General features: G+C 26.4%; 3 protein-coding genes across 3 annotated transcripts in view; all 3 read right to left on the reverse strand.

Annotated features, from left to right (window-relative positions):
• The window catches only part of LOC100208535 (probable cardiolipin synthase (CMP-forming)), a 25,812-nt gene extending 5,143 nt beyond the window's left edge, over positions 1–20,669 (reverse strand). The window contains exons 1-6 of the mRNA XM_065805631.1: positions 20,544–20,669; positions 19,550–19,835; positions 19,007–19,147; positions 18,418–18,547; positions 13,365–13,450; positions 3,158–3,226 (exon numbers count right to left, since the gene is read on the reverse strand). Of these exons, the coding sequence (XP_065661703.1) occupies positions 3,158–3,226; positions 13,365–13,450; positions 18,418–18,547; positions 19,007–19,147; positions 19,550–19,819 (696 nt within the window). The 5' untranslated portion in view covers positions 19,820–19,835; positions 20,544–20,669. The remainder of the gene's footprint in view (positions 1–3,157; positions 3,227–13,364; positions 13,451–18,417; positions 18,548–19,006; positions 19,148–19,549; positions 19,836–20,543) is intronic.
• LOC100215744 (cell division cycle protein 123 homolog) lies at positions 20,466–21,978 on the reverse strand. The gene is made up of 2 exons (XM_065805630.1): positions 21,627–21,978; positions 20,466–21,305 (listed from the first exon to the last, which is right to left on the reverse strand). Exons 1-2 carry the CDS (start codon positions 21,916–21,918, stop codon positions 20,560–20,562), a joined length of 1,038 nt encoding a protein of 345 aa, XP_065661702.1. The 5' UTR covers positions 21,919–21,978; the 3' UTR covers positions 20,466–20,559.
• A 1,148-nt stretch (positions 21,979–23,126) lies between these two features.
• The window catches only part of LOC100200252 (pre-mRNA-processing factor 39), a 68,904-nt gene continuing 67,496 nt past the window's right edge, over positions 23,127–24,534 (reverse strand). The window contains exon 14 of the mRNA XM_065805628.1: positions 23,127–23,384. Within this exon, the coding sequence (XP_065661700.1) occupies positions 23,307–23,384 (78 nt within the window). The 3' untranslated portion in view covers positions 23,127–23,306. The remainder of the gene's footprint in view (positions 23,385–24,534) is intronic.

Consider the following 24,534-nt stretch of genomic DNA (forward strand, 5'->3'; position numbering starts at 1 on the left):
CACCATTACACATCTAATTGAAAAATACTTTAAAAATTACATGTAATAAAACGCTTGGAACTTTATGACTAACTAATACATACATATAAATATTTCTGGTCTTCACAATATCAGTTTATTAAGAACTGTAAACACTGTTTTAATGAAACAGTCATTTTATTTTATTGCAAAAAATAATGAAAAAACATAAGAATAAATTTGCTACTGCAAAAATAATAAGAGTCAAAACTTATATATTTCAAATTATTGTTTGTTTAAACACCAGGTAATTTAAGTATTACAAATAATAAAAAAGGGATAGGAAAAAATATTATTTAAAAAAAGTCTGAAAAATTTCAAAACTTTCATTTAAAAATTTTTCACTAATTTAAAAATCGACCAACAAAATATTATACTAAAGCTATTTGTGCATGGAATGAACCATAAAATGAGTTTTTGTTTAGGGGAAACTTAAGGAATTATTTATATAAAAAATTAATCTTTTAAATTAGAAATTAACCAATTGATAATAAAATAATAATAAAAAAGCGATATTTTAAAATAAGTTATTGTTTTTTTTTAAAATAACTATAAGTAGTTTAAATTAGTTTTTAATTGTTTTTAAACTTCTCTGTGTTTAATTTTATATTTATATATATATATATATATATATATATATATATATATATATATATATATATATATATATATATATATATATATATATATATACTGCAGGTTAAAAGTTTCCGGACACTTCGATTTTGTTTAATTTTTTAATTAAAACTCCCAAATAATTCAAATATCATATTTATTTTATAAAAGATACATACAGTTAGTATTTAAGAAGAAAAAAAAAGAAAAAAATAAAATGAAAAAAATACTAACAACACTTTTATTATTAAACTGTCTTTTCGTCAAAAAAAAATCCACAAGTTTTTATCACTTTTTTTGCGATCCGTGTGCATCCTATTTATTAATTTATTCATTATTTCGGGTGTAATTGATAACCAAGATTCTTCTAATATCTGCTACAGGTGCTCCTTGGATGTTGGGCATTTTTGTCTAACCTTTCTGTCCAATTCTTCCCACAGTAACTCTATTGAATTCAAATCTGGTGATTGGGCCGGCCAGGTCATGTTTTTGAGGACACCATTATCCTCTTGTTCCTTTATGTAGTTCTTATATAATTTTGAAGTGTGTTTAGGGTCATTGTCCTGCATAAAAACAAAACCACGACCAATAGTTCTTAAGCCAGAAGGTATAGCATTGTTTCCTAGAATTGTTTTATATTGTTCTTTTTTCATAATACTCTCAATTTTAACTAGGTCACCTACACCAGCTGAAGAAAAACATCCCCATACCATAACTGACACACCACCATACTTGATTGTCAGAACTAAACACTCTGGGATCATTTTTTCTTTTGTTGTTCTTCTGATGTCAATTCTACATCTTTGCCCAAACAGTTCAAATTTGGACTCGTTGGTCCATAGCACTTTTCCCCAGTCTTCTTCTGTCCAATTTTGGTGGTCTATAGCCCATTGTAACCTTTTCTTATTATTTTTAATCCGTAGCAACGGTTTCCTGACTGTTATACGGTCAGAAAGTCCTGCTTGTCTAAGACGTCGTTTCGCAGTGGTTAATGAAATAGGTTTTGAATGACTCCTATTAAAGCCTGAAATTATTTCTGGGGCCGTAAGTCTTCGATTTCTTTTACTCATCAATATTATACTATTATCTTCTGCTTTTGTTGTCTTCTGTGGTCTACCAGAACTTTTTTTTGACAAAACTGCCTGTTTCTTTCCATCATTTGATGGTATCTTGTACAGTACTTCTGGCAAATTTTAACTTTTTGCAAATTTTACGAACTGAATAACTTTCTTTATGTAATGTAATTATCTCAGAACGTTTTGCAATCATTAAAGAAGGTTTTTTACCAATATTTTTAATTAAATAGTCAAATTATAAAATTTTTAAAATTTTTTTAAGATTTTTTAATGCAACCGCCATCAATACCAAATGAAAACTAAACAAAACTAAATATTCTTAATCTTTTAGCCAGCTATCATCATATTATAAATATTTACTTCATGTTTCAACAAATAAATAATTTAACAAGACCAAACTCTTAAAAGTAATGTAACACTATATATCAAGTTAAAATAAACAATTAAAAAAACAAACTTATTTATGTAAGTTTGAGGTCAGTAATACACAACTACTGACCTCAAACTTACATACACACTTAAAATTAGTAAGTTTAAGTATTATAAATTAATATTATTGATTAATTTAATGATACAGGATAGATTTTAGCTTTTTATATAAAAATATCAAGTGTCCGGAAACATTTGGCCTGCAGTGTATCTGTATTAGAGAGTTACAAGCATTTAATTGATGGCATTTGATTTATAAGAAAATATTAAAAGTTTTAACAATTTAAAACATTATTTCATTGCTGAATTCCTTTAGACTTGTAATTTGCAGCTTTTTTAATATCGCACTTTATCATCTTTCTAGTTTTATCAAATAAATTAAAAAAATAAATTTTAAATCATAATTTTTAATAAAATGGCTATACAATGAGATTTTATATCATAATATCAAGATCAATATACATACTTTTTTTTATTGAATAACAACTATTGAGTTTAGTGATAAAAACTAAACTTATGGTTTTTAAAAGAGTTTCTTGGTGATACTCATAGCTCAAAAAGAACACGCGTTAATTTCAAAATTAACTTTACCTGACCTGACAGACATATAACCAAAATATTTGTCTAACCAGGTTATTTTGTATCAACATTGTTTTAAAACCCGATGAAACTTTTTTCATAAAAACTTTTACCCAGTAATATATAAGAAAACTAGCGATTGCTTCAAATAATATACTTTCAAGATGGCTAAACAGTTTTGGCCTGTGTTAGCTTAATTTGCGTTCGCTTAATTTGCTTCTAGATGCTTCAGTACATACATCCACTCTAAGCTTCTTTTTATTTCAAAAAAAAAAAAAAAAGTGTTTGTCAGTTTATCTTTTTTAATTATTTTTTCAACAGTTTCTATATATGATCTCATTAGTTCATTTCCAGTGTATTGATTTTTTTTGTTTATAATTACCCCTGGAATAGAATATGATCTAAATTATTTGCATATAAAACAAAAAGTTAACAGAAACCTTGCTAATTTGAGTTGGATCCATTTTGACTCGAGAATTTTCAAAATCAAAGAATTTCTTTAATGTTTTCTATTAAAAAAAAAAAATTAATGATTTAAACACTAACATATTACATTTATACTTAAAGCAAATCAAAACATTTAGATTTTGAAAAAGTTTGAATTTCTCAAATTTATAAAAAATCAAATAAATTCTTTATGTGTTCTATAATATTTTGCAATGCTATTTTAAAAGGAAAAAAGGAAAACAAAAAAAGTAACAAAAAAGGTTTTAAAAAATCTTTTAACTCAACTTTTTTTTAATTACATTTTCTTTTTTAAAAAATAAGTTAATCTTCTCAATTTAACTTTTTTGTTTTGAACCAATATTTATTTACAACATGTTTTTATTTGCAGCATTATCTTTGAAAAAAAAAAATGCAAATGTGATACAAATGTCAAGAAATGGATCAACCTGTTTGTCAGCTATATCTGGTAGAACGCAACTAGTGGAATCGAGAGATGATATTGATGAAAAGTTTCTTAGCAAACAATTCAGCTTTGTAATTAGGTGAGATGACAAAACCTGAACCATACAAGAGAGGTGGAATAACAGATTTGCCCTTATTATTGATACTGTTAAAGATTCTCCAGAAGCCATAAAAGCCTATTTTTGAGATGAAATATGAGATTTCATGACCTGAGAACAGCGGGGTTTGGCACTAGACAAAACCTTTTTACAATAGTTTCTAGCAATAGTAAACAGACATCTGTTTTCTGGGAAATTGCTTTGCTGATAGATATGGAAGTAATAGTTTCGATTAGAAGTTGCAGCAGCACAATGTGAGGAAAACCATGGAGTAGAGTGAAGCTTGACTTTGTCGAGAGGGAATAAAAGATTCCATGCCAGCCTAAATCCATGAAGTTATGCAAGAAGCACATTTGTCAGCAGGAAGACAAAAGATTTCTACCCAAGGACCATCTTGATGAAAATCACAAAAAGAGTTCTAGTCAGCTTTAAGGTAATTGTAAGAGGTACAATGATAGGGGGATTCTGATGATGAAGAAGAACGAGATAATAGTTTTAGAGAGATCAAACCATGATCAGAAGCACCTAAGGGTGAATGTGGAGAAACTGAGCACCGACTAGGAACAGAAACAAGACATAAGTCCAATAGAGTAGTTAAATGATTCGAGTTGTCTGGAAAGTGAGTTGGAGAGTTGACTATTTGAGTTAGAGTTTGAGAAAGGCAAAAGTTGTGGGCCTTAATGCCTGCAGAGTCACTGACACTAGAGCCAAGCCATTCAGGGTGATGAGCATTGAAGTCACCAACAACAACAATATTGGCTGATGGATAACGAGAGAGGGCTTGGTCAATTTGATCAGAAATAACATTAAAAAGAGAGCAGCCTTGAGATAAAGATGAGCAATATAGAACAAAGAGAAAGGCGATAGAGTGAAATGATGTTAAACAAAAGCACATAAAAGAATAGTTGGTGGATTCAAACCTAGTTTCCCGACAAATAGGTGAATTCTTACAAATGTAAATGCCCAAGCCAAGCATGTGACTATTGGAGTCTTTCTGAATTAAAGGAAGATAACCATCAACACTTAGATCACAAGATAAGACAGCTGAACTCAAATTAGTCTCACAAAGAGCAAGTTGGTCTAGTGAACTTTGCAAGAGAAAAGACTCAACAGAAAAGTTACTTTGAAGACCACAAATATTAGTGAATGATAGGTTTAGAGAACTTGGTGATGATGATTTTTTGTATTTTATAGTTTTTGTAAACTCAAAGCATAGATAGAACTCAGTTCACTATTCAATAGTCCAAGCAACTGCCTCATTAATATTAATAAACTCTAAGTTGTAACAAAGGGCTCCAAATGTGGCCTTAACAATGCACACCAAAAGTACAAATAGGGACGCCATCCATGCGCAACATGACACTGTTAGTACTCTGATAATTTACAGCTGTTGATGGAATCAGCATTTCTGAGAACTACCATAGAGTTCAGGAAACTTGAGTACCAGCCAGCCTCAGAACCATAAAACTGAGTTTTAGAGCTGTACCCTCATTAGGAGATAATAGAATGAGTTGACTAGTCATAAAAACAGAGACACAATCAAAACCCATGCATCGAGTCAAGAAGATCCAGCATTCAACATCCTAAACTGGAAACAATGTATTATAAATAAATCTGCACCAGCCTAATAGATGAAGAAGGGGTGCCAGGCTGGTCAACAGGTAGAATCTGTTTTCCCCTTTACACACACCTCTTAAAAGTTGTCTGTAAATATTAAAAGAATGATTTTTAAAATTGTTTATGACAATGAAGTACTATTCAACAGTTTTAGGGACCCCACAAATGCTATATTAAGTTACCCCATACTTGCTAATAGAAAACAATCAATTTATTTATAGTATCAACTTGTTTTTACAATGATTTAATTTGATAAAGTCAATGAAGCTCAGAATTTAGTTTACAAAATAATGTTACATACCGATGAACACATTAAAAAAGATACTTTAAAACTTATGAACTTAAAACTAATAACTTTGTCATAAAAAAAAAACAACTTAAATTTCATGGGGAACCCTCAAGGGCCTAATGTTGTCAAAGGACAATTTTTTTTTCACAACATAGCTCTAGTAACTGTTTCACCATATTAAAGTGGTAGCCACAACTCTTAAGATGCCTCTACAATTACAATGTTTTATGGTGCCCCACTTTCTATTATTCAAATTATTAACAAGGAGAAAAAATTTTTAATTTATTCATTATATTAGTATTTAGAAGAAACACTACTTTTTCAAAAAAAAAAGGATGCATTTCAAACTTACTCAAAAGTTTAATAAATTAACTGAAGCTTACCTGTAATTACCGGTAATTATGCACATTTTTAAAATTTATTCTGTAGTGAATAACATTATTAATAAAAAATCATTTTTCTAAATATTTCTATAAATGAACATATACTTGCATGTCTAATAATCAGATTGTGTTTGTTTCAGATAATGGCTCTAAACTACCAACAACAAACTACCTTTTGGCATATTTAATCTGTATATTAATTTATAATTTTTCAAATCGTATTTGGAGACTTATTAACTTTCACTTAACAATATTCTTAAATCACTTTTAGACAATTTGGAAATGATCTTTATTAAATGGATGCTCTGAAGATTTTATAAAAAACATCTTTTATAAAATCTTAAAAGCCAAACAAAATATTTGCAACCACAGTATTTGCAATGTACTAGATCCGTATCTAGTTAAGCACAAAGTGACAAATAAGTTTTGATACTTTGTGTTTTTTATTAATTATGATTTTAGAAACTTAATGTATAGTTTCTGCCTAATTTTTGGGAAATTAGGCAGAAACTATACATTAAAACCTTTTGTAATCCAAGAAAACAATTTTCTTTAACATTTAAAACTATTTTGCACAAAGGAAAATTAGAATCATACATTTTATAAAGGTATCAAAAATGTTTTCTTAGATTATATTACAATCAATAATATCACCTCAGTCTATAGTTGATTAATGTTCTCTGAAGCAATTTGAATTATTATTCAAGAATCATTTTTTTTATTGAAAATTTTCTCTGCTTTTACTTTTTTTTTCAATTTACATATATGTAAAAAATATAAAGAATTTATAAACTATCAAAATTTTATTATTTTATTTTTTTAACTCAAAAAAGCTATAAGTCAATATGTTATCAATTAATGAAAGAAAACAATTTGTGATTGTGATTTGTGATTGTAAGATTTGTGACTGATTCAATAAATAATAATCGAATTGCTCCAGCTCCAATGAAATTATTAAAAAATCAATTTAGAAAGACTGTGATTACATTATTGTATAACCACTTTAGCAAATTTACCTGATAAATTATTTTTACTTTTTGCAAACAGTTCTCATTGTTCTTATGCTACAATATTCTTTTATATCTTCTTACATCAGCTTTATATTTATTTATATATATATATATTATATCATTTTATTATATCATATATATATATATTATATATATATATATTATATCATTATATATATATATATATATATATATATATATATATATATATATATATATATATATATATATATATATATATATATATATTGGGTTGAGGAATATATCCGTAGCGTTTTTATCAAAGACTTTTATTCAAGGGAAATCTTTACTTATAATAATAAATTAATCGATTATGTATTTGCCATCGCTGTTTATGACCTCCTCCCACCTCTCGACCAATTTGTCAATGCCTTTCCGCCAAAAATCGCCTGGTATAGTATCGAAGAAGTTATTGACCCAGTTTTTAAGGTCCTCTTCATTATCAATGGTAACGCCCCTCATATGGTTCGACAGAGATCGGAAAAGATGGTAATCTGTGGGTGCAAGATCCGGAGAATACGGCGGATGCTGAAGGACCTCCCATTCGAGCTCTTGGAGTGTGGCTTTGACAACTTGTGCAACATGGGGTCTGGGGTTGTCGTGAAGGAGTATGGTTTGGCCTTGTTGATGAGGTCTTTTCAGTTGAATAGCTTCATTTACGCAGCATAGCTGGGCTATGTAGAGCTCCTTGGTGATCGTGACATTCCTATCAAGCATTTCCCAGTGCACCATGCCCTCCCAGTCCCACGAAATACATATCATGATCTTCTTTGGATGAAGGTCACGGTTGACTCTGGGCTTTGGCGTATCTCCTGGTGCCACCCATTCCTTCCTTTGCTTCATATTAATGTATAGACACCATTTCTCATCTCCCGTGACGATTCGATACAAAAAGTGCTGTTTATGACCACGTGTTGCTCGATGGCGGGCGAGATGTTGAGAAGCAATTTGAAGGCGATTTTCTTTATTTACTTCGCTCAACTCGTGAGGTACCCAGGCTCCCAAATTTTCAGCAAATCCCATTGAATGAAGATGGTTGAGAATTGTTTTATGATCACAGTTCATTTTTTCGGCCAATTCACAACTTGTTTGGTGACCGTCCTCGAAGTCAGAAGGTCTCCCGCTACGAGGTGTGTCGTCAACGTCAAAATCACCATTTTTAAACTTTGCAAACCATTTTCGTGCAGTGGACTCACCTATGACACCGTCTCCGTATACATTCCAAATGTCCCGGGTTCCTTCAGCAGCCTTTTGGCCTCGATGAAAAGCGAAGAAAAGTAGGTGTCAAAAATGTTGTTTTTTACCTCCTGGATATTCCATTTTTAAGCCTTAAAAGTAACAAAAAATTAAATTATTCCAAAAGACGATTAGGGCAGTTTTGTAGAGCAGAAAGAGCTCTATCGAATGAATATTTACACTTTGTCAAACAGAAACAAATTAATGTAAAATAAAATAAAATAAAAAAACGCTACGAATATATTCCCCAAACCAATATATATATATATATATATATATATATATATATATATATATATATATATATATATATATATATAAAATATAAAGTAAGATAATATATATATAAAATAATATAGTATATATATATATATATATATATATATATATATATATATATATATATATATATATATATATATATTATATATATATATATATATAAACAGTGGGTGCTCATATTATTAGAAACACAACCAAATTTTAAAAACTTTGTGAATAAAGTTCAAAATTAACAAAAAATTTTAACAAAATCATTTTTTTTATTTTACAAATAGTATGTATGTACCTTTTACTTTAATCTGGGAGTTTAGCAACATTGCATTTCATCTCATTATGAAGTTATAGGGTTTTTCCCGAATTTTGACAATTTTGTCAGTTATACCTGTGTTGTTGTCGCGTGAAGTGCTGTTTGTGTATTGCTCTCTTTTAAAAGTTTTCAAAGATTTTTTTATTGTTTTGTTATTGAGTTCTATTTATGTGTCTATTTTTTACAGTTAAACATGATTAAATCAATATTTTTACATATAATTTGACTTCTATAACGGTTTACTAGAATCACGTGTTTTGTTCAATATGGGAAAGGAAAAAGATGTTTCACCCTCAAAAAAAAAGAGAAGTTGGAGCATTATTGAAGAATACTTCTTATTCTCAAAGGTGTATAGCATCAATGACAAAGGATTCAGTAGCAACAGTCAACCGAATAAAAAAAAATCTGGACAAAAATGCTGATTATACTCCTCAACGAACAGGACATTGTGGTAGAAAACGGCTAATAACGCCAAGAGACGATAGAAAAATACGAGATATTTGCCTAGAAAATAGGAATAAGCCTAGGCGAATACTAACCACTTTAATACAAGATGCTGGAATACCAGTATCTCCAATGACAGTTCGTCGCTGACTCAAAGAACAAGGATTTAGATGCTGTTGACCTGCTAAAAAGCCTAAGCTCACTCTAGCAATGCAACAAAAACGCCTTGCTTGGGCTAAAAGTCATTAACATTTGACCGTCGATGACTGGAAAAATGTAAGTACTTCATTTATAATTGTACACATTCCATTTAGAGATTTGCCTACATTAAAACTTTGACTTATAAGTTTTTTTGATGTTGTTTAGGTAAGTTTCTCGGATGAATCGACAATCCAGATATTGATGAACAAATCACAGTTTGTGCGTAGACGAGCTGGAGAAAAATTCCACAAAGACTGCATCTTAGAACATGTAAAGCATCCTCTAAGTATAATGGTATGGTCTGTCATTAGTGGACATGGAACAGGGCGCTTATATCGTTGAGGGAACTATGCGCCAGGACCAATACATAAAAGTTCTTGACACAAGATTGGTACCACAGTTGAAGGAATGGTTCCCAAAGAACCAAAAATTTACATTTATGCATGATTCTGCCCCATGCCATAAAGCAAAGAAGGTTACAGAGTACCTAAAAGCAAAGAAAATTCCAGTGCTACGATGGCCTGGAAACTCACCAGATTTAAACCCTATTGAAAATCTGTGGGAGATCATGAAAAGGGAAATTGCTTCTGAAATGATCACCAACAAAATACAATTAATTGAAAAGATGATCAAAGTCTGGCACAATAACATAGATATTCAAAATAATGCAATAAAATGCATAGAAAGTATGCCAAGACGTGTAGAAGCGGTAATAAGTGCCAAGGAAGGGATAACAAAATACTAAAATAAATCACCAATATGTAATCTTTTGCTTGTACAATAGTGGAATTATTTAAAAAAATATATAAATAAGTATGTTTTTTGTAATAAATATAGACCGCAACACTCAAAAGTTACGAAAAATAGTCTGCAACCTTTTTATTTCTATAATAAATAACCTTTAACACATAATTTTCAAAAAAAAGACAGTGTTTCTAATAATATGAGCACCCACTGTATATATATATACATACATATATATATATATATATATATATATATATATATATATATATATATATATATATATATATATATATATATATATATATATGTAAATTATGTTAGTGTATATTACAAATAGAGTGCTCAATGTTCTTAAAGAACAGAGCAATAATTAATTAGTAAAAAACACTTATCTAACTTTTATCTTCGACTTGAAGTTTCACCATTGCTGGATCATCAGGAAGAGTTACTAAATCTTTTTTTAGATTTATTTTTAGATTTAGATTTTAGATATATTTTAGATTTTTTTTAGATTTAGTAACTCTTCCTGATGATCCAGCAATGGTGAAACTTCAAGTCGAAGATAAAAGTTAGATAAGTGTTTTTTACTAATTAATTATATATATATATATATATATATATATATATATATATATATATATATATATATATATATATATATATATATATATATATATATTTATATATATATATATATATATATATATATATATATATATATATATATGTATACACACACACACACATATATATATATACACACACACACACACATATATATTTATATATATATATACACACACACATATATATATATATATACATATATATATACATATATATATATACATATATATAAATATATATATATATATATATATATATATATATATATATATATATATATATATATATATATATATATATATATATATATATATATATATATATATATATATATATATATATATATATATATATATATATATATATATATATATATATATATAGAACCCTAATATGTTGTCCGAAAGTTTTTTCCATATTTTGTTGACAAAAAGTATAAATTAAAATGCAAGACCGGAATTTTTTTTTTTATTAATGATAGACTGCCTGCCCCAACCAAACCCTCAGTTGATGTAGCAGCACTCCCTTGCGGGTCAGGCTATTTGTCAGTCGATGTAGCAGCACTCCCTTGCGAGTCAGGCTATTTGTCAGTCGATGTAGCAGCACTCCCTTGCAAGTCAGGCTATAAGATAGTCAATGTAGCAACATTCCACGCATGATTTACAGTAAAAAAAATAAAAATAAAAACATTTTATTAAAAAAAATAAAAATAAAAACATTGCTTATATTGTTAAAAACATTTAGAATGTTTAAAAAACATTCAGAATGTTTTTAAAAACATTCTGGTCAATTAAATTTGCGTTTTTGTGGTTTTTTATAAAACGATTAATTTGTAATTAAATTAATGGTTTTGACTTTCGTCCAACACGCAAATGTTGGACGAAAGTCAAAAGTGATTAAATGTTACATATATGTTGGAGTAAGAATCACTTTTTTCCTTCCCAAACGCAATAAACTATATATATATATATATATATATATATATATATATATATATATATATATATATATATATATATATATATATATATATATATATATATATATATATATATATATATATATATATATATATATATATATATATATATATATACATCAGCCAAAGCTTTTATATCTTCTTACATCAGCATAAGCTTCTTTTTATTTTAACTAAACGTTTTTGCAGTCTTTTTAATTGAGAAACTTAATGATTTTTTCCTTTCATGCCACCGTTTTCTCTTTTTTCTGTCCAATAAGCTCTCTCTATTAGCATTTATAACAATATTTAGGAAGTAATATAATTTTTTCCTGTTTATTCTTTTGAACATTAAATTATTTCTACAAACTTTGATGTTGTTCCAACTTGCTATTTTGTTGGTGCAAATTTAAATTATTTCTAATTTGCTCTTGGAATTTTTTTTTTATTAGCTAAAAATTTTTTTATTTTTTCATATTTTTCATTCAAAAAAATCCATAGTTTTATTTGTTTCATTTATCTCTAGTTTGATTTTTTTTAGTTCCTTTTTTTTTTGTGGTTATTATGGTGCTTATGGTCCCAGGATGATTTTCTGTGTAACTCTGTGATAAATCTTATCAAAGTCTTATCACGGTCTTATCACAGAGCACCACAGAAGATCATTTAACTAGGAAGTTTATGCCTCCTTTTGTACCTATGTTACTTATTGGGTGAGAGATATTTTTGGGGGAGTGTTTCTGTTTAGAGCGATATTTTTATTGTATGATACATTAATATATGTATGTATGGTATAAAATTTATTTTGTAAAATAAAATTTATGGTGTACTAATTATAATAATAAAGTAGAAAAATAATAGTTAATAATAAAAGTAGATAGTAATGATATAGCAAGTCCTTAAATATAAAATATGATATATTTTATATTTAAGGACTTGTTAAAAAATAAAATACTTGTTTTACTATTTTTTCTAGCATTTTCTAGCATATTATATTTATTAACCTCCTTAATGATAACATAAAAAAAATCTATGAGGATACTTTTTATTTATTAACTTCTTTAATAACAACATAAAAAAAACCTACAAGGAGACTTTTTATTTATTCACCTAATTAATGGTAACATTAATAAGGTGAATATTAACCTAATTAATGGTAACATAAATTAGGTGAAAACCTATGAGGATTTTATCTTTTTCCTATATTCCCTTTTACCTCTCTGAAACACTTATCTTAATTTGAAACAAAGATTTAAAAAAAAATTGTACAACAATGTATAAACAAACTGGCATGGATAAATCAACAATACATATGCTTGTTCATTATGTGCTTTCATAAATATTTCCAAAACCAAAATGAATCATTCTTTTTCTTTTTTTTTAATCAATCTCTATAAGCTGAATAATACTATGCTAATGTTAGTACTGAAAAAATTATTATAATTATAACAGAATCATCAAAACAACTCATTTTTCATATAAATAAAAATAAAAAGCAAGATCATAGAAAATTCAACATACAGGAGGAGTAAGGTGTTTATAGTGAAAGTGTGCCGCAGCAGATGCAATTAATAGGTCTCGACTAACAATCAAACCACACAGAGGAGCTAAAAATCACAATTTAATTAAATATTCATATGGATATAGTATTCATCTAAATAATTTGTTTTTTGTGTATATATGTGTGTATATACACTCTTTTAAATTTTCTATAAAAAGCATTAAATATATTTTTAATTTTTTTTATATGACAAACTAAAGGGTTAGTTAAACAATTATTTCTATAATATAGACTATATGACTTGAATATATTCTTGTATAATTTTCTATTTTAGACGTGACATGTAGTAACTTACAATATAAATTTAAATCAGTTGTAAGATAAAAAAATGTTCAAAAAAACATTTCTTTTAATGGGTATCATTATTTAGGTTAGCTGCAGCAATGTTTACATAGAGCTAGTTTATATGCTTTTATCATTTGCAATTTTAAACACGTGGCATGTAATGTCACACTGTAAGTTTCATTAGTTGTAAAATAAATCAGTTGTAAAATGTTTACTTGCATTTTTTTTTGATGGGTATTTATTTAGGCTAGTTACATCTAAGTTTATATATGCATTGTTATAATTTGTATATTTAAGTTTGTATATGATTTTATAATTTGCTATTTTAGACACGTGTCATGCTATACCACACTTTAAGTTTAAATTAGTTGTAAAACTATTATTTTTTTTACTTGCAATATTTTTATGCTGGTTACAACTAAGATTATATATTGCTTGTTTATATTTGTATAGAACTTGCTTCTTTAGATATGTGGCATTTAGGCATGAGGTATCAAACTTAAATTCTAATATTAATACTTTTAACGTGTTTATTATTGTAAAATAAAAAGGTGAGAGACTTTTTTCTCTAATTCTTGACAACTATTGATGTGTGTACTAATTTTAGAACCTTTCAGTTAGCAGGTAAGGTTATCTTTTGTAGCACATTTACTTTTTGTTTAATACATTGAAATGTAGAACTAATAAAATAACAACATTTTTATTTTCATTTTATATTATGGTATATCATGTATATTCAATATTTTCTTTATTGTGTTTTAAGGTTTGTTTATCTTTAAATAATCAACAACATGTTGCTGGAATTAAAAAATGAACACACATGAATTTACAACAGTATTAAAAAATTGAAACCTAGTATAGTAATAATTGTATACATGTCTGTCTTTTATATAAATGTTTTTTGACCTTGAAAATAATAACTGTAGTAATAAAATTACTACAGTTATTATTTTCAAGGTCAAAAAACACACACACACACACACACAAACAGAGGCTAGTTTGGGAAGTAATTTGTATGATGGTGCCTCTGTGCCACTCTTTTGTCATTTCTCTAAAAAGTTACAAGCAGTGGGGGAAGAAGACCTTTGATTTGCCAATATCTTTTCCAGTTTTTAAAAATAAGTTCAAAAATTTTATTTTTAATGGATGATATATATTAAAATATTTTTAAGATATAATTTTTAACTATTTATTATTTAAACTATTTTAGATTGTTATTTTGATTTTAACTACTTGTATTATATTTATACTTCAATTTTTATATGGTTCTGGCGACAAGATCAGTATGATCTTCTTCCAGATGCCAAGTTTATATTATATGACATGTAATAAATGTAAACTGAAAAATTTAAAAAAAAAAAAAAAAAGCGCTGTAAAATTTTTTGTACAAAAATTTAAAAAATTATTTTATAAAATTTGTAAAAAATAAAAAATTTTTTACTTTTTTTTTAGCTTTAAAATTATGTTTAAAGGATTCTTAAAATCTTATTGCGCTTAAATGGTGTAATGTTGGAAAAATCTTAGTTCAATTTTTAGTTCAACTCTTTTTTTTTTTCTTTTTTTCTAAACCTTGTCCATGAAATGTCAATATTGTCTTGTAAAAATAAGAAAACTGACTTTACAGTAATTATAAAGACTTGTTACTATAAATTAAATGTTTGAGCTAATGACCACAGCTTCCATGGTTTAATTTGCAATTTACTATCTTATTAATAGGATAAAAAAGCTTCCTCGTCTGTAGTGGTTTTCTCGGCCTTGAGGAGGTGAATTAACAAAGAAAAGAAAGAATATATATATGTATATGTTTGTATATATATATATATATATATATATATATATATATATATATTTATGTTTATATATATATATATATATATATGTATATATTTATGTTTATATTTATATATATATATATATATATATATATATGTATTTACATACATATACATATACATATATATATATATATATATATATATATATATATATATATATATATATATATATATATATATATATATATGTATGTATGTATGTATGTATGTATGTATGTATGTATGTATGTATGTATGTATGTATGTATGTATGTATGTATGTATATATATATATAAAAATTATGTTTGTGCATTCTACAAACAGAGTGCTCAATGTTCTAAAAGAACAGAGCAATAATAAATTAGTAAAAACACTGTTGAAGACAAAGAAGAAAAACACAGTGTTGAAGTAATCAAAAATTAGATAAGTGTTTTTACTAATTTATATATATATATATATATATATATATATATATATATATATATATATATATATATATATATATATATATATATATATATATATATATATATATATAGATATATATATATATATATATATATATATATATATATATATATATATATATATATATATATATATATATATATATATATATATATATATATATATATATATATATATATATACAGTGGTGGCCAAAAGTATGGAAACTTTTTTAAAATTACATTTTTTTTTATTTGTATTAAATAAAACCAAAATTATTTAACCCGAGTGTACTTGCAATAGTCTACTTTATATATACTACAAGTTTGAACTTGTCTTTTCTAAGACATTTTATTACATATTAATATTTCTTAATTTCGATTGGACAAAAGTATGGAAACTTGTTCAAACTTGTCACTAAACATAAACAACACTTATCATTTAGAATTAAAACGTGTTAGAATTGACATCTTTGTTAGTTCATCATAGTTTACTTTTATATTAATCAGTATGGCACCGCGAAAATATTATTCTAGTGATATTAAAAATAAAATAGTTGAGTGTTTCAAAATCGGTAATAAACCAATTGATATTTCTCGAAATTTTCAAGTTCCAAAAGGTACAGTTTCAAAAATTATTAAAAAATTCAAAGAAAGGGGAACTGTGAAAATGAAACCTGGAAGACCAAGAAAAACAACAAAAAGATTGGATAAAGTTATAAAAAATACTTCTACAAAAGATCCTAGAAAGTCATCAAAGGATATAAAAGAAGAAATCTTGGAACAGCATGGAGTTTTATTATCTGACAGGACAGTTCATAGAAGGTTAAATGATGCGGGCTTATTTGGAAGAGTAGCTGTCAAAAAACCGTTAATTTCTAAGAAAAATAAGATGGGTAGATTATTGTTTGCAAGGGAACATTTAAAATGGTCATAAGTTTCCATACTTATGACCAGGCCTAATTTAAAAATTTAATTTTTTTTTGTATATGTTAATAAAAAAAAAAAGTTTTATTTTATTAAAAAGTTGTATTACGACTTCAATAAACATATGCATAATATGTAGTAAGTGTTGCATTTTTTATAAATAAATAAAAAGCATTTTTGAAAAGTTTCCATACTTTTGGCCACCACTGTATATTTATAAATTAAATGCTAATAAACCACAGGTAAAAGTTTAAGAACTTTAAAAATATTTATATATCTATCTTTAAATTGATAGATTTATTTATTTAATTGATAGACAAAAACCCTCAGTCGATGTATGTACACTTTCTGTATGTTTTACCTATTAAAGTCAGTCAATGTATGTACACTCCTATCAATAAAACAAAAAAAAGCAAAAAAACAAAATTTTAAAATTATACAAAAATATAACCTTAAATACTAATAATAATATATAGTATTTAAATTTTAAAAATTTTGAATACTATATATTATTAATAGTATTTTTATTATATCAAAAAAATTATTAATATGTTGGGCTAGGAAATAAGTTTGTAGCAACTTTATTTAAAGAAAATGATTTAAGAAAATTAATTTATTATATATATTTGTTGTTGATGTTTATGACCTTTTCCCACCTCTCACCCAACTTTTCAATACCATTCTGCCAAAAATCTTCTGATCTGGTATCAAAGAAGTTGTTGAGCCATTTTTTAAGGTCTTCTTAATTGTTGAAGGTAGTACCTATCATATAGTTTGACAGGGAGTGGAAAAGATTGTAATCCATTGGTGCATGGTCTGGAGAATACAGCAATGTTGAAGGACCTCCCATTCAAGTTCTCGGGTGTGATCCCATTCAAATTCTTTGAGGACTTGTGCCAAATGGGGCCTGGCATTGTCGTGAAGGAGTATGATTTAACATTGTCAATGGGATCATTTCAGTAGTATAGCCTTTTTCACACAATGTAGCTGGGCTATGTGGTGGTACTTGATGACCGTGACATTTGTTTAAAGCATTTCCTAGTATATCATACAGCTTTTTTGCACCATGCAGTTTTTTGGCCTCAATGAAAAGCGAAGAAGAGCAGATGTCAAAAATGTTGATTTTTACCTCCTGGATATTCCATTTCTAAGCCTAACAAGTAATTAAAAATTAAACTATTCAAAAAGACAACACAGCTTTGTAGAGCAGAAAGAGCCAAACGAATATTATCTAATGAATTGAATGAGAAAGAACTCCATTGAATAAATATTATACACTTTTTCAAACAGCAAAAAAATCGTTGTAAAACAAAGAAAATATAAAATACTACGAACTTGTTCCCCAAACCAATATAATTTTTTGAAATTACTTTGCTCATATCTAATATAACCGATTAATATTTTACTTATTTTAACTTTTAATTTTAATATTTAACATAATACAAATATAAAATAATATTTAACATAATACAAATATAACATAATATTTAACATAATACAAAAAAAACAAAATTTTAATATTTAACATATTTTAACTTACCAGGAATAATATTTACAGCAGTTAAACTTAATGTCAAACAGCTAATCATAACCTTGTCAGCCAAAGGATCAATATACGAACCAACAACTGACTTTTGACTACTAAAATTTCTTGCTATCCAACCATCAGCCTAAAAAATTAACCTTAAAACACTTTAATAAATAGTACAATGTTGATGATTATGATGATGATGATGATGATGATGATGATGATGATGATGATGATGATGATGATGATGATGATGAAAATGATGATGATGATAATGAAAATGATGATGGTGATGATGATGATGATGATGATGATGATGATGATGATGATGATGATGGTGATGATGATGATGATGATGATGATGATGATGATGATGATGATGATGTTGATGATGATGATGATGATGATGATGATGATGATGATGATGATGATGATGATGATGATGATGATGATGATGATGATGATGATGATGATGATGATGATGATGATGATGATGATGATGATGATGATGATGGAGTTGTTCAAATTAATTATGTTTCAGAGTAAAACATACCAGACATAAAACTCTGATATGTTTCATACATATTTTAAAATATCTTACACTATCTGTTAAACCAGCAATAAAAACCAGTACAAAAGCCAACATAAACTGCTCATTTAAAATAAGGTATCCAATATATGGAGAAACTATCAATCTCATTGAAGTTAATATGTTAGGTATTGTTAGCCATTTTGAATTAACCTAAATAAAATTTACATAAAAGGGGTTTAAAAAATATATATATACATAGATACTGCCTATCTGAATGCTAACCCTAAATTGATATATGCACTGAAACCTACACTACTTCATTATAATACCACCTGTTATGTTTCATCTGTATGAAATGCAGAAAAAGTATATATAAAAATACAGTATTTTTTTAACAGTCCTATTATATGGACAATTTAAATTTAATGTGCCTCTTTCAGAAAAAGAAATGTACTCCATATTTCAGTAATATTTCTAAAGTACTCCATATTTCAGTAATATGTCTAAAGTAACATTTTATGAAGACTTAAGTCTACAGTATAGTAATACAGAAAAAAAAATTTCTAGTATTAATATATCCATATCAAATAAAAATAAAATTAAAAAAATGACCTTCTTATTACAAGATTCTATTCCATTAACTTGGTTAGCTTCCGATAACTTTGACTCATTCTTTAATAACTGAGAAGTCGAAACTAATTGCTTACTATGAATTACTTGATAACTTTTCGGTGTGAGATAATTTTGATTTTTGTTGAATTGATAAGAACAATATTTTATATTATGCAGTGATTTTACAAAAATCATGCATTGAATTGACTTTGAATATTTGCAACATAAGTATTCAGAATTTATTGGAAAGCGAGACAATGAACTTAGCATTTTTAAATCTGAAAAACTAAAATTGCTTTTAAAAATTAAAACTATATCAGCATGCTTAATACACTATAATCACCTACATTAATAAAAAAAAACATAATAAATTACCCTAAATGTAAAAAAATTGACACAAAATTAATCTTCTAATATTTAAAGCATTTACAAGAATCAATCTTCAATAAATGTCATCAATAAATTTAAAAAATACTTTTGTTTGACAGAACATAAAGTTATGTTTATAAAATATTATTTCATTTGCACCATATAAAAATACCATATCCTTTGTAATGACTTATTATAAACACACACACACACAGATATATATATATATATATATATATATATATATATATATATATATATATATATATATATATATATATATATATATATATATATATATATATATATATATATATATATATATATATATATATATATATATATATATATATATATATATATATATATATATATATAATATAGCCCCTGCAAATCAGATATTTTACATCGAATCAAATCTAAAACAAATTATATTTTTGCAAATCGAATTTATAAAAAATTAAAAAAGAAAATGTCAAATTTTATTTTTCGAATATAATCTCAAATCACTTTTCTGATTCCATTTGAATCAAAATTTTGAAGATTCACAGAGTCCTAATATATACATAGATAGTTACATAACAATAGATACAACAGTAGAGCAGTATACTTAGAAAACATTTACCAAATATATGTGTATTTTAAACTTTACTTTTTTCACCAACTTCTTCATCATCACTGAGTTCTTTGCTTTTGCCTGGCTTTGCAACCAAATTATGGACATTAAAAAAATCAATCATTTTACTAACATCCTCACCACAGGACAAATCAACAACATCTTTCGGCAATCTATATGATAAATATGGGTTTGGTTGAATATTTTCTAATTCTGAGACTAAACGAAGTATTTTACTATTATCAATAGATTGTGGACTTAAACTGAGTAATTCTGACCAACTAAATAGTAATCCATCAGTAACTTCTCCAAATGGATTAAAATCTAAAAGCTTATAACATCCATTTTCTAGTTTAACAATGTCAAATACAAAATTTGAGTCTAAAAATTTTGATTTGATTTTTAAATTAAAAAATCTTATTATCTCTTGCAGCAGAATATCTTTTTGAGTGTGTAAGTAACCATAGTAACCACTAGAATGACGTTGCGAAATACCAACAATGGTTCGTTCTTTAACAAACACACGAAACTCCATACTTGGTATCAGATCTACCCATTCTCGTAAAACCAACTCAAAAGCATCATCTGAATGAGGGAGAGTAGATTCTATGCAATGACTGTACGCGTCATTTAAGTCATGGGATATAAAGTCTGAACTCTTTAATAGCAAACAAATATCATTAAAACTTGAACATTTCATAGTGCCATCCATTGTAATCCAGACAGCATCTTTAGGAGAACTCCAGTTTAATTTTGGAAATACACTACCACCTAAAAATAAACAAATAAAACTTTATTATATTTTATTTTTATTTTAGGTGCCCCAAAAAGTCCTTTACAGCCTTATCACAGAGTACCAGGGAAGAGCATTTGAAAGGAAGTTCACACCTCATTCCTTACCAATGTTATAAAACTTGCGTTGAACCGCGGATCTCTACCTTCTGAGGTAAGCACGCTAACCACTGCCTTACAGCTGCTATCATTTATAAAGAAGTAAAAAATGGTTGGAAAAATTTTATTTAGCAACATAAAATGGAAAAAAAAATACATGAAAGTCAAAGCAGTTAGAAAAATAATAAAATAAAACGTTACCAAAATAATCTATAACTTTATCAACTTTATTCTTGATTAGTGAGAAACATGGTGCTAAAGTACGATCCTGATCATTTGTGTCCCAGTCTTCATTATCACTATCTGAATATCCATCCAAATCATTGACATATCGTGTTTCTTCAATGCTTGGCAAAACCACTCCATCTTTTTTTAAATATGCAATAAAATCAGGAGACAATCTAACAACTTTGCTTCTAAAGGTTATATCTTTAAAACTATTGTACCAATTTGAGAAAATGCAATTTATACACTGTTGACGACTTAGTGACATTTCTTATATTTATTAGAAACTTCACTAACACAATAATTTCATTTAAACTGCAAAAGAAAAAACTATAAAATTGAAAATAATGAAAATCAAAAACATATTTATATGAAAATAATATTTTATCAAAATGCATTATTTTAGCAATGATGTAACTTTTACAACATTTCACATAATTTAATATATGATATAAGCTTAAAAGTATTTTAAACTCAAGTTAACATATGATATAAGCGGAAAAGTACTTAAAACTTGTCAAGTTAACATTACTGTCGCATGAATGCCATGACTATTTTGATATTTTTCGAAATGTTAAAATAAAACAATAAATTATTTGTATAAATTCATGCCAAAAATATTTTAAAAAAATTTATTGCAATATTACAATAATTTGCTTTGAAAAAAAATTTATTTTTGTAATACAAAATAATAATCTCTATACGTCTTATTTATTCAATAACATACCTATTTTATACAGTTAATTGTGATAAATTTTTTCTCAATTTGTTTTGTCTAAAAATTTGTTTTGTCTAAAAATTTGATTCATACATTTTATACAGTTTACACACCATATTTACTGCACAGTTTACAAATTGTATTTACTACACAATTTACACTTCACATTTACTTAGCAGTTTAGGTAACGCTTACTAGACAGTTCACATGTCATATTTACTACACAATTTACTACACAATGTACATATCGCATTTACAAGACAGTTTAGGTGACATTTACTAGACAGTTCATATGTCATATTTACTACACAATTTACATGTTTTATTTACAAGACAGTTTAGGTTACATTAACTAGACAGTTCATATATCATATTTACTACACAATTTATATATCACATTTACGAGAAAATTCAGATTATATTTACTGGATATCTATCATGTCACTTACTAGACTAGTTTTTATGTCATATTTACATTTTGAATTACAAAAATTTAAAGAGATATATAATACATCTATTTAAAATAGATTATTTACAACAATACTTTAGATAGATAAGTGTTAATGCACTGGATTATTAATTTTTTAGTATAATTACTTTAATTTTTAGTAATATCAGATAAGTACTGAAGTATAATTATTACATAATAAGATAATGACAAAAAAAGAATCATAATAGAAATATACAATTTAAAACATGCTTAACAAAAAATAAAACATACAACCTTCAAACCATATTCTAAAAAAATTAAAAGAAGATTTTCTAATATTAGTTGTTGTTTTTTTTTTAATTCTTTCTACAAAGCTTAAATTCAAAGTCAGCCATCATAAAACTTTTTTATGCTTTTTACAAAGTTTAAATCTAAAGTCAGCCATTATTACTTTGAACCAATGCAAATAAAAGTTTGCATCTTTAAAATTTCGATCGATGATCAAAATCTATTTGTAGTGTTGCTGATGTTGCTGCTGGTGAATAAACTGATGTGGGTAATCACTCCAATTAGAATAGTTGTTCCCCTATTGTTATATTTAAGAAAAAAGTATTTAAAAAAACAACATAAACTGCAAATATAGCAGATTACATAAAAAAATAGTAAAAAATTTAAAGGTGTTACAAAAAGCATAGTTATAAACAAAGCAATTGTCCAAGATTAATCTTACTTTCTTATTTTAGGAGTTGTTAAAAAATATTGCAACTCAAATTAGATAAACAAAATAAACAAAAACCAAATTTAAAAAAGCTAATGCTTGTTTTGCAAAAGTCTGAAATATATTGCAAGCACTTTAACATTGTTTTTCTATGCCCAAAAAGTCATAAATAAGGATTTTAACTAATTAAAGTTTTAATTTTCCAGAAACACAGGAAATATAAAAAATTGAGATTTCTCTAAATTTTTTCAGAAATATGGAAACCAAAATAAAACATTTTTATAACTGTTGTCAAATGTATTAATTTTCTCTTAAAATTTATTAAAAGATAAAAAATTTTTTATTGATTTTCATGGATTATATTAGGCTAATAATAATTGGCCTATAAAAACAAATTTAATTTTTTATCAATATAGGATTTTGGAATTCAAAATCGGCCATTTTGAAGTTATATAATAAGTATTTTAAAAATAAGGAACTTAAAAATGAACTTTGAAATAAAGATATGAAACATAAGAGTTCTAAAGTTTTTGTATTGGCTGCTCCATCACTAAAGTAATAATATAAGCTGCTCCATCACTAAAGTAATAATATAAGGTCAAATTAGGCAGGACAGTTTTTATATCAATTAAAACTCTGGTTAAAAATGCATTAACACAATTAGCATTATGTTGCATACAGTCAGATATTATGCAATAGTTTATGGGTTTGAATTTATTTTCAGAATCTTTGTAGTAAATAACAAAAGGATGTAGTGTTGCTTGGTTTAGTGTTCCTTTCCTTATTTCAATAAAATCCTTGGACTGCGTAATGTGTTATAAATCTAAAACTTTTGATAAAAGTTTTTTATATTCAATGTTACTGGGTACTGCATAAGTAATCAACTTTGAACTATGGTGTATTTGACAGACACATACTGAACGCACACCAGATGCACTATTTACAGTTACATACCATTTTGGACAAAGCTGCCAAAACTTTGAAAACCCTATTTTATATGTAGCTCTTTTAGATTTAC

The sequence above is a fragment of the Hydra vulgaris genome, chromosome 09 (assembly GCF_038396675.1).
Source record: "Hydra vulgaris chromosome 09, alternate assembly HydraT2T_AEP".
In the NCBI taxonomy this organism is placed as follows: domain Eukaryota; kingdom Metazoa; phylum Cnidaria; class Hydrozoa; order Anthoathecata; family Hydridae; genus Hydra; species Hydra vulgaris.